This window comes from Hyalella azteca, unplaced genomic scaffold (genome assembly GCF_000764305.2).
Source record: "Hyalella azteca isolate HAZT.00-mixed unplaced genomic scaffold, Hazt_2.0.2 contig11845, whole genome shotgun sequence".
In the NCBI taxonomy this organism is placed as follows: domain Eukaryota; kingdom Metazoa; phylum Arthropoda; class Malacostraca; order Amphipoda; family Hyalellidae; genus Hyalella; species Hyalella azteca.
In genome coordinates, this window is record NW_025941827.1 from 94,287 (window position 1) to 106,714 (window position 12,428).

At 44.5% G+C, this 12,428-nt stretch overlaps 1 protein-coding gene across 1 annotated transcript; it reads left to right on the top strand.

Moving 5' to 3' along the window:
• Positions 1-269: 269 nt before the first annotated feature.
• Positions 270-9,551, top strand: LOC108664339. Its single transcript, XM_018150916.2, has 2 exons — positions 270-558; positions 5,442-9,551. Exon 2 carries the CDS (start codon positions 5,507-5,509, stop codon positions 8,537-8,539), a length of 3,033 nt encoding a protein of 1,010 aa, XP_018006405.1. The 5' UTR covers positions 270-558; positions 5,442-5,506; the 3' UTR covers positions 8,540-9,551.
• Positions 9,552-12,428: the final 2,877 nt, after the last annotated feature.

The window sequence follows — 12,428 nt, forward strand, 5'->3', positions numbered from 1 at the left end:
GTAAGGCTGCTGCAGTGCGTAGCTTGATTGTTGTTTAGGAGCGGAATGTCGGCGCGACGAATCGCTGAGAAACGTTCTCCATGTTTATCCTCTTACCTGCCGAGCGCAACGTTTCGAACCCCCGAAAAACTTACGTACCCCCATCACCCCCATCCAGTTAGTAGGCTCCACCTCCCGCGCCTTGCGCCAATCCCCGCGCTGGAACTCAAGACCGAAATCCTGGAACGAAGCTACAGAAAATTTCCTTGCAGTATCAAACTGGAGTTGCTTTAAGGTGGACGTGACGGTGGTCTTAGGTGCGGTGGTTCTAAGGAATATTTCTTAACTCTTATTAGTGCTAAATGTTAACCTGCACATGTGAACGCGTGTTCATGGTATGCTTAGCATGCCTCTACGTGTAAATAAGTGTTAGTGATCACACGTGCCGCACATTACAAGGAGCAGGAAGTATTGGCGCGATTTGGAGGTCAAAGTTAAATTGACTAATATTTCCTGAAAAGCCTTTAACTATCGGGAATAATTGCGCCGGAGTCTGCCCTTTGCTGCTGCTGCATTCAAGTGAGTTGTACTGTTTTCTTGGCTGTTATCTTGTCTGTTTTCTTGGCTGTTTTGAGTTGTTCTCGCCGCCGAACTTGCTGGCTGGATCGCCGTGTTCACCAGCTTCCTATTTTCGTCTTTTCCCCCTCAACCCCCGCGACTCCCGCCGCCTCACCCCCAAACAATTTCCCTGGTCTTCAATTATTTCCCTACTCCTCAAATCTGTCCCTAATCTTCTCTTCAATCCCTGGCATAAATGGCCTTCAATCTATTCCTAAATCATACTTTCTGTACCTTCTCTTCATTTCTTTCCTCTGCCTTCAATTCTTTCCCATGACATCAATCCTCACCTCTATATATGTCACCTTTTTTCTTTCATCCAATTATTTTCTCTTTCTTAAGTTAGACATTACATGTTTAACAATATATGATATATCTAATATCTTGTAAATTTTATCCTATATTATCTAAATATTATAAATTATATCTAACAATATCAATAACCTAAGCCGCCTCATACGTTGTCTCAAACCAACACGTGTGCTGCTAACGTTCATTCCACACTTCGACTTACAAGCTAGCCTAACGTAAAGTTTTCTTTTCTACCTATAGTTCCTAGCTGAAAAATATTGGTGAATTAATATGCCGTGTGGTAAATAGTACATATTTAAGTATATTTAGTAAACATTTGTATGTATATTTATTTCTTTAAATGTTGGCAGTAGTTTTCCTAACGCACGTGTTCTGAAACACGACAACCGGTCCGCGGTCTAGAGACCAAAGTGAAGCTCACATCTCAGCTTCTCCCGTGAGGTGAAGACTCGCTTTTACTGAGTGTGAATACCTAGCTCTACACGAGCTGTTCGAACTCACCACGTGGTGAATGATGCCATTTGGCTGCTGTTCAGACTCACCACGTGGTGAATAAGGCCAATTGGTTGCTGTTCAGACTCACCACGTGGTGAATAAGGCCACTATGCTGCTGCTCAGACTCACCACGTGGTGAATAAGGCCGCTATGCTGCTGCTCAGACTCACCACGTGGTGAATAAGCGGCTACTAAATGCGCGTGTAAAACGGAGTTGTTGAAGTCAAGCATATCCGTACTGTGTTTCTATACGTAAACTTCGCTCGCAGGGTGCCTGTGCAAAATGTCCGTTTCCAGCTGGTTTGCGTGCAAGCTTTCCCTTCCAGCTGAATAAGTATGCAATACTTTCATTTCTAGCTATTGTAGTTTTGGAAAAAATTTAGTTTCCAGCTGATATATCGTGCAAAACTTGAGTTTACAGCCTGAGATACAGCAACGTCAGGTACCAATTGTATAGGCTGTGTGTGAGGCTGTATAGGCTGTGTTTGTACACGGCTGTATGTGAGGGTGTATAGGCTGTGTACACGGCTGTATGTGAGGCTGTATAGGTTGTGTATATGGCTGTATGTGAGGGTGTATAGGCTGTGGACACGGCTGTATATGAGGCTGTATAGGCTGTGTACACGGCTGTATGTGAGGCTGGATAGGCTGTGTACCCGGCTGTATGTGAGGCTGTATAGGCTATGTTCATGGCTGTATGCGTTGTGTACACGTCTGTATACGCTGTGTACACGGCTGTATACGTCGCATACACTGCAGCGTAGCAGTTGAGTGGATCAGGCTAAACGTGACATTCGAACATTCAAGATACAGTACATCACTCGTATACGTAGTGTACTGTACACTGTACAAGCTGACTGTACAATGGTCGTATACTGTGCAGTAGCTGTTTACAGTGGCTGTACAATAGCTGTTTACAGTGGTCGTATACTGTACAGTAGCTGGTTACAGTGGTCGTATACTGTACAGTAGCTGTTTACAGTGGTCGTATACTGTACAGTAGCTGTTTAAAGTGGTCGTATACTGTACAGTAGCTGTTTACAGTGACTGTACAGTGGCCGTATACTGTACAGTAGCTGTACAAGCACAGACCTATAAGCCTAACCTAAGCCGCCGCTGCCGCCTTTTGTCTCGAGCGTCCGCGTTAGTTCCGCTCTTCAAATTTTGAAATTTCATTGTTTTGGCGAGACAGTCTCGTCAGAGCCGAGACACTGACGTGTCATCAGAGCAGAGACTCTGACGTCTCGTCAGAGCCGAGACTCTGACGTCTCGTCAGAACCGAGACTCTGACGTCTCATCAGAGCCGAGACTCTGACGTCTCATCAGCGCCGAGATTCTGACGTCTCGTCAGAGCCGAGACTCCGGCGTCTCGTCAGAGCCGAGACACTGACGTCTCATCAGAGCNGCGTAATGCGCACCAATGTGAACGCTGCGTAATGCGCACCAATGTGAACGCTGCGTAATGCGCACCAATGTGAACGCTGCGTAATGTGCACCAATGTGAACGCTGCGTAATGCGCACCAATGTGAACGCTGCGTAATGCGCACCAATGTGAACGCTGCGTAATGCGCACCAATGTGAACGCTGCGTAATGTGCACCAATGTGAACGCTGCGTAATGTGCACCAATGTGAACGCTGCGTAATGTGCACCAATGTGAACGCTGCGTAATGCGCACCAATGTGAACGCTGCGTAATGCGCACCAATGTGAACGCTGCGTAATGCGCACCAATGTGAACGCTGCGTAATGTGCACCAATGTGAACGCTGCGTAATGTGCACCAATGTGAACGCTGCGTAATGTGCACCAATGTGAACGCTGCGTAATGCGCACCAATGTGAACGCTGCGTAATGCGCACCAATGTGAACGCTGCGTAATGCGCACCAATGTGAACGCTGCGTAATGCGCACAAATGTGAACCGGATTTTGATAACGTATAACATTAAAGTTTTTCAAATATTTTAGATATTTCCACGTCAACGTGGGTGCGCTCATGGATAATTAAAACAGTGGGAAATTTTTTGTAATAATTGGGGAAGACTAATTGAAAAAGCAAGGGGAAAGGGGACGAGGACAGATAACTCCCGTCTATACCTTTTCCTCCCGCCCCCCTAACAATAATCCCCTCTCATCCCCATGCCTCCCCTCCCCTGGGGTAACAATGGTAACAATAACAAGTTAGTGCTGCTCACTCAACAAAGGCAGCAATATTGCTGCTTCAATATCTAGATTTGCGGCCAATTTTACGACCGGTCGTGAAGGGGGCTTGTGACATGAGGGAAGGGGGGGGGTATATGACCTGAGGGGGGGCATGTGACCCATCGATCTTATGTTCGCTCATGTCGACCCAATGTTCGCTCATGTCGACCTAGTGTTCGTCAGTTTCTACCTAATGTTCATCACTGTCCACCTAATTTTCGCTCATGTCTACCTATTGTTCGCTCATGTCGACCTAATGTTCGCTCATGTCTACCTAATGTTCGCTCATGTCAACCTTATATTCGCTCATGTCGACCTAGTGTTCGCTCATTTTTCATCATTCAATTATTTAGCCCACCAAATGATGTGTTTCTGTCCTCATCCATCCACTAGCGATGGTGCAGGCCTAGGCAGCTGGCCAATGCCTGCATGATGTTCTTGTTCTATTTAAATAAAAACAAATAATAATCAAATAATTTGATTTAATTAAATTGTTCTTTAATCGATAATGCTTTTGCTGTGAGGTCTTGCCAGCAGTCGTTCGATGAGCTATCCTTTACGCGATGCCAGCTGATGCCCGATAAACATGTTGGGCACATGTCGGCACCGTGTTTCTCGCCACGATTTTTTGTTCGTGTCGCCATGCAGGCATTTGTACCCTCATGTCTTGACCTGACGACAGCATGTACATGATTAAAACATACATGGTTCATGAGATTAAATCTTTGGATAGTAAGTAGGACTGTCAGGGCAGTTGCCGCGTCCGTTATACGTCGGCTCGCAGCGCGTGTCGGCACCACGTGTTTCTCGACACGATATGCTTTTTTGTTCGTGTCGTCAGGCATTTGTACCTTCATGTCTTGACCTGATGACAGCATGCACATGATTAAAACATACATGGTTTACGAGATTAAATCTTTGGATAGTTAGGACTGTCAGGGCAGTTGCCGCGTCCGTTATACGTCGGCTCGCAGCGCGGCAGATGAAGAGCTGCTCTAAATAACGCATGAATTAGGCGCGAGCAAACGACTCCTTTTGGGGGTAATGACTTGGAAGCCCCGCCATTCTTCCTTAGCCTCCTTCATCCCTGACTTCTCACCTCTCCGACCCCTCTTCTTTGGCCCTATTCACCCATCCAACCCTTCTTCCCTGGCTCCTGCTCCTCCTCACCCTATATTCCTTACCTTCCTACTTCCCCCACACAAAATATTTTTGATCCTCATACCTACACCACTTCTCTTCTGACATTCCGTACCTACACTCATTTTCCCACACTATATACTTCTCCAACCTTTCTTACCTTTGCCTCTCCTTACCTCACAGGCATCTCCGACCTTCTCTTACTTCCTTGTCCACTCCTAAACTTTCCATAATCACTGAACCCACCAAATCTTTCTTATCTCCTTATCCATTCTAACCTTTTCATTCTCCCATAAACCTCCTCTACCTCACCAACCTTATCCTAGTTTCCGCCCTCAGTCTCGCCTTATATACTTGCAATCGTTTAAGTTTCCCATCATGTATCGTTGTTAGGCTATAGCTTAAATTTGCTTGATTTATTTGTCTGGTTTTTATTCGTCATCATAAACCATGCGCTGTTGTAAACATAAATAGCATAAACCATGTTGACATGGCCATCAGCCATGTCATGAGTGAACTATCGTGCGTATAACGATATTGCATTCAAGTAGCAATAACAAAATGTGTGGTAGAGCCATTGTTAGAGCCAAGTTCCCGATGCCTGAATGACATGTTATACATAAATACTAGTCTGCATTGTGCTGTCTAACTCACTTCAACAATTGTCTAAACCCTTCTTTTTGCTCTCCTCTACAGGGTTCATCCGACTACGAGAAGCGGTGACCCTGGCCATTGAGGCGCACCATGTCGATGTCCTAGCAATGGAAACCAACATACTTCGAGATCACCTGACCGCCTCGCCTGATCTCACTTCGCCAAGATCTACGCCTCTGCCTGCCAACGATCCCTCCAAATCAGTGGTCCAGTGCCCACATTGTGATCACAAGCTCCTCAACGAGAATTCACTCAAAGTCCACCTCATCTACCATCACGGAATTGGACAAGATAACAACATGTGGATGAACACGCAGGACAGCACAGAACCCACTCAAGCTGCTCCTATGAGCGATCAGCCGTCGAGCAGCAATGACCACGCTCTGAACGATGACAACATCCACAATCAGCCACAAATCCCTGTGGAGAATCTCGAGTTCAGTTCAGTCTTGACCAACGTGGATGGCATGCATATGTCGAGTAACTCCCAGCAAAAATACGCTCCACCTTCTGCCATGTCTCCTATGCAATTCGATTTTTCATCCCCGTCAGCCAATAACGTCAGTTCTTCTTTCCAGCCGTCATCCAGCCAGTATTTGAACGATTATTCGCACATACCAAACTCAAACGAGTACGGAATAACTCAGTCTTACTCAACGATCGCAGGGTTCAATCGAGCCAATGGCTACTCGCCAGATGAAGTTGATTACCAAAATTCATACGACAGACAATTTGCTCCAGGTGGCCCCCGCTTCCATCCGTATGTCCGGTCTCCTTTGCCCTCACCGTTAGTTATAAAGGAAGAACCCATCATCAAGACTGAGACTCAAGAGATTCTGGATCTGGATTCTCACAGATTTTTGCAAAACAGTTCGCACACAACGGCAGTGCCCCAACTTTCCGGGGGAACAGTTTCCCACATCTGGAGGCCGGCTGATCATCAACTTAGCAATTCACCAACCCTTCCTCCCATGCCCCTCACCGGAGGGCATATGCAGTCCCTAAGCTCAGGTTCCATGTATGGTGGCTCAGTTATGCACTCCCAGCACAGCCCATCTCATGGGCCCATGGGTTATCCATCACCAATACCATCTAACAATTACCACCCACAAGGCTTCTCACAAGTCAATTCCCTTCCGCCTCTTGGCCTGCCAAAGCTATCCCCGAATTACCTGCAATCGGATTCCTCACAAAATTCCTCTATCATCCAGTCCCAACCGCCGCCTCAGACCCGCCAGGCGAACGATGGGCCTCCAACTGAGTTTCCAACTAACGTGAAAAGACCAAAAAATTTTAAGTGCGAAATTTGTCTTAAGTGGTTCACAAGTCAAGGCCACCTGAAGCGGCATTACAACACTACTCTGCACAAGAACATGGCTAAACAAAAGGAAAATACAGCAGAGACTGAACTCACGGATCCTCTGGCCATGCAGAGCACTTCTATGCAATCATCAATTCTTCAACCTGTCAATTCCCCCGCAATGCCCTCAATGTCTCCAGCAATGCCACCTACCATGTCTCCAGCTATGCCTCCTGTCATGACACCTACTATGTCTCCCGCAATGCCTCCTGGTGGTCTGCCTGCCATGTCTCCTGCAATGACTCCTTCCATGTCACCGGTCATCACTTCCTCTTTACCGCCATCAGATTCCCCCATGATGTCATCGAGCCCACGACTCCCCTCCAATGGGATGACCGTTCAGCCAGGACCTGATAGTTCCAATCGCCTCGTATCTGAGCCCGAGGAGAAGTCCGCTGATCTGAATCCAAGTCCTCTAGCTTATCAAATGTCTAACGAAATCCAGTATTCACAGGCCCCTGAACAAAATATTCAATACCACTCTACGTACGGTGGTAACGATTCCTATGAACCAAACTACAATGATTATTCTAGCCGGTCACTGGAACCGTACTCAGTGGCATCATCCACAAACTCCTCGAACGTTCCCACTTCCTCGACGATGTATCATGGTCACTTTAGCAGCTCAAATTCTCAAAACGGACTGGGTATTTCGTCGCAGTTTTTTCTGACAGGTCCCACCCCAATGACAGGGGGTGGAACTACATTTCTCCGACCCAATGATTCAACAATCCGTCCTACTCCCTCGCCGCACCCGTCCTCTCAAGCTCATTTAGGAGGGTACAACATGAGCCCTGTAGCCACCATGAGCTCGAATTTCTCCGGTGTCAGTAGTAGCAGTACAAATGAGTATCTTAGTCAAAGTAATCCCGATATTATGGGGCAGAATCGGCCAGTAAATAGATACTCCCCCCAGGAAAATGCGAGTGGTGAAGTGGATTCCATCATTGATGGATTCACGACATTCCCTAGTTTGAATTCCATGGAAGCCAAAGATCAGGCAACTAGGCAGGAAATAAATAACCATTACTTTGCTGAGCCCGATGGTCGACCTCCGTCCATATCCCCTGAGGTGAGGTCTGGTTCAGCTCTCGATAGCACTTCAGATGGTTCAAGAGACTCGATCAGTACCACGGCCAGTGGAGGAAGTACCTCAAGTAACACTCCTACCACTAAGACCAAGGAAGGCAAAGATGCACCTGTCAAGTGCCCTGACTGTTCCAAGGTTTGTGCCAGTCCCTGTTATCTTACTCAACACAGAAAACGTTACCACTCAGGAGTTCTGGATTACAAATGTGAGAAATGTGGCAAAAAGTTTTCCGAGCGTACAAATTATGAGGAACACAAGCTAAAGCACGCCGGAGACAAGCCTTACAAGTGTGAAGAATGTCCCAAGCAGTTCAACCACAAAACAGACCTGCGGCGACACAGCTGTTTACACACCGGCGAAAAACCGTTCCACTGCCCTACATGCAACAAGGGGTTCATTAGGAAAGACCACATGATGAAACATCAGATGACCCACGAGAAGAAACGTCAGGCGGCCGCTGCCGCAGCTGCGGTCAACAGTATTCCAACTTCTCACCATATTCCTGTTTCTATGAATGGGGCGTTACCTGGCTACCCACCTGCCCACATGCCCACTAACGCTCTCATGCCTGACCGTTTCATTCCCAACTCGTACCCATCAATGGGCCATCATCACCATCTAGCTCCTCCACCCCACCACAATCCGCCGACCTTGGCTCAGCACCCATCAAGCCTACCTCGGGTATACTGACAGTACCGAGAGTACTACTACCCATATCACAATCATTACTTCTACTCGAACACAAACCACTACGTGCCTTCTGCCCTAAACTGTTGAGAGCACCCTAGGCCGCCTTCTGTTTGCTAACTTTAGAATTCATTGAAATTATTGCCGTTCGTTTCGCATCCTAAGCTGCGATCGTAACCACGTCCACCTCCCGTCTCAAGTCTTGTCCTGCTTCGGAAGTTGCTTAGATTCTTGCGATGCACCTAAAATCGCTTGTGATTATTATGAATCTGTATTAGTGGTAGATGTTAAAGCAGATGACGCCGTGCCAATCTAGCTAGGTTACTGAATTTCTCGCATAGTACTAGAACTAGAGGATTACTAGCTGCACCTGCTGCAAGTTTCGTGATGGACTCCTCTGTACTCGATGGAGAGTGGTGGTTTAGTGGTGCGCAATGCATATCGTGTGCTTGTAAGGACCGTTGTCAATTCACTTCTGCGTATCTTTCAAGATTGTTCTAAAGGTGTCTTCTGATTACTCACGGCAGAGTTGCCAGTTTTCAACTGCCTTCGTGTAAAGCTTCTACCTTCCGTTAGATCTTCCTCGCCGGCTTCCTCTGCCCGACACTTGTTGCAACTGATCACACACATCGTCGTTTATAATCATAATCATTCCATGTAGTGTCTAAGCTGTAATGCTCATATGAAACGTTAGATCCTTGCACTGGTAAGGAGTGACGTGTCTCTCTTCCTGTTTAATTTTCAAACTTCGGCTCAGTATTAAGTTCGATGACATTCTGTGGTGAGCGCAGGTACTAAGTCTAGTTTATTGATAAGGAAAATTAATCATTTTAGCATATCTGTGTAAAGACATTGTTATTTTAGTATTAAATTATGAGGGTTTTTGCCGTCAGCGTTGCGCTGGAGCAGACACCTTAGTGTGTTATTCTTTGTAACTATATGACGAATTCTCAGAGGATGTTAGCAACGCACTGAATCAAAAGAGGCTGCTAGCCTGCTTCCGCCTATAGACTTGCAAAACTTCTTTGTAACTATATGAGGAATTCTCAGAGGATGTTAGCAACGCACTGAATCAAAAGAGGCTGCTAGCCTGCTTCCGCCTATAGACTTGCAAAACACTAGGTTCCAATTGCTGCTCAGGGTTGAACAGCTGTAGGACAATCCTGCTGTTTTGTAGGGTTAGGCATAGTTACGTTACCTATTTCTTGCAAGAGAAAGAATAGTTACGTTATCTCTAGCAAGGGTTGGCACAGTTGTTACTTCTTGCAGAAGAACGGATAATCGTTGACATAAAGCTCGTAGGCTGGCAGAAAGTATACTGAGTTAGCTCCATTCTGCGCAGAATAAAATGGTTTTAGTCATGGAACAAAACATTCAAGTCGCCATAATCGTGCCCAAGCATAAATTGGCCCTGACAAGTCAAGATAGTCTTGCCCAGGCCTGGATTGGCTCTGACAAGTCTTGATAGTATTGCCCAGGCGTTGATTGGCCCTGACAAGTCTTGATAGTCTTGCCCAGGCCTGGATTGGCCTTGACAAGTCTTGATAGTCTTGCCCAGGCCTTGATCGGCCCTGACAAATCTTGAACTTGCAAAATGGTGAAGATAAGTCATGCTATTTTGTACAAATAATTTGTATGAATTACTGGGGAATGAAATTTGTCGGCTCATATTTTCGAAGTCATTGTGCACGATTGTCAAAACATTGCCCACGCTTCAGACAAGTTCATGTTCGCTGTGAGAACATTGCAGAACATTCGCAACACAAAACTTGACATCTAAATTCGAATCGAAACGTTCGTGCGGTCAGCCTTTTTCAAAATTGTATTCCGTTAAAAAGCCGTAAATTAGAATGAAACTTCTGTGAATTAAATTGTTGATGAGATTTTTTTAAATTCAGTGCAGAGATGAGTTAAACATTTTGAATGAAAGTGTAGTGAGAGTTATAAAATTGTTCGAGGATAAAAAATTTAAATTCTTGTCTTGCGTAAATTTGTATTAGTGTGACCGTGAAGAATTTTTATTAGAGCCTTTTTAAAATTGTAATTCGCGTGAAAATGTTGATTCTAGTTCATGCTAAGTTAAAATTTGAACACTTGTTTCAATGTTGAATTTTAATCTGTTATGACGACATTTTAAGAGCTGTGCCTGTGTTGATTTCTATTCATGTTATCTTGAAGTTGTAATTCACGTGTATATGTATAACTTGATATCGTTTGTAGTAAATTTGGACTCATGTGTTTATATTGAATTAATTTATGTTCTATTTGAATTGGAACTCTTTGGTCAGTAACGATTTTATGTACTAAATATTTTCTGGTTTGGACCTCTGTTTTTATGCCAAATTTGACATAAACGTGGGGAGCGTTTAGCGGATTGCAGTAATGTTGCCAACATGCTGTGCCATGTTTCGATGCCATGGGTGCCATGTTGCTGTGCCATGCGGTGCATTGCAGCGATGCCGTGCAGTGCCATGTTGCTGTGCCATGCGGTGCATTGTAACTATGTCGTGCAGTGCCATGTTGCTGTGTCATGCGGTGCATTGTAGCGATGCCATGCGGTGACATGTTGCTGTGCCATGNAGGTACTCTATACTACAGTGTTATCTCTATGCTCTCTGTACTTCTTTATCTTGCTATTGGATATATAAGTGCACGATGTATAGCATATATGAGTGGTGTGAAGGGCAATCCCTATAACACCTTGCTCCTTATCAGGAGTAAAGGTTCTCTGATCAATGAAAATGTAATTTCCATGCGGGTAATTTCTTATCAGGAAGTTGGCAATCACTTCTCAGTATAGCAGGTCAATTTTAAAGTATTATTTTATTAGCAGTGCTGATATCTTATCAGCGACTGTGAGCAAATAATCTCTTATCATTAGTGCTGCTGATATCTTATCAGCGACTGAGAGCAAGTAATCTCCTATCAGTAGTGCTGCTGATATCTTATCAGCGACTGTGAACAAGTAATCTCTTATCATTAGTGCTGATATCTTATCAGCGACTGTGAGCAAGTAATCTCTTATCATTAGTGCTGATATCTTATCAGCTACTGCCCTGCATGCTACGTCTTCTGATTACCACTGAATATGATTTAGTCCTACTGAACTTCTACTTAAATAATCAATTTTATCCAACAAGTTTTCACTTCAGTTCAAATATTATATTCAATCTTAAATTTATGTATTATATAGTATACATAGTTGATATTATATATTTTTAAAACAATTCGAAAGAAATTAAGAGCAAAGACAACAGTTTTTCTGGTCACACCTCCCGCGAACATTAATGTTTTACCAAATTTTTTTTTTTTTTTCATTCTAAATGTCGCGGTGGATGTTGAAGTTTCTGATGGATGTTGTGGTGGATGAAGAATGTAGCGTGCAGGGCAGCGTGAGCTTTAGCGTGTAACAGAACATGTACAAAGAAATGTATATTGAATTAGGCCTATAATGTGTATATTGCTGTCGGTAAGCATTTTCAGCCCATAGGCGGTGAAACTTTTGTCTATTTTTCGTAAAACTCGAATAAAAATTAGCCTTAATTCGAGTAGATTTAAGCGACGCTTGAGTAATTTAATGCTGCGCTTATTATAGGAAGTTCTAAAGCGCCCATGAATCACAAAATGTTATTTGATGTTGCCCATATATTGACATTGTTCCGTTAGTTATGATGTTGTTTTTAACCCAAGTTGTGCATTTGTCAGCAGGTAAAAGGTTGTGTTAAAGTCTAGGTTGGCTAGATTGAGGTTCTGTCCTTTGTCCATCTAGATGGACGGAAAGAGATTTGTGTTGGTTATGTTTACCACCACGTGGAGGGACAAATGTCCATTTGATGGACATAAAAATTGTTGAACGTGTCCTTTTAAATTGTGATATAAAATTGACTTTTTA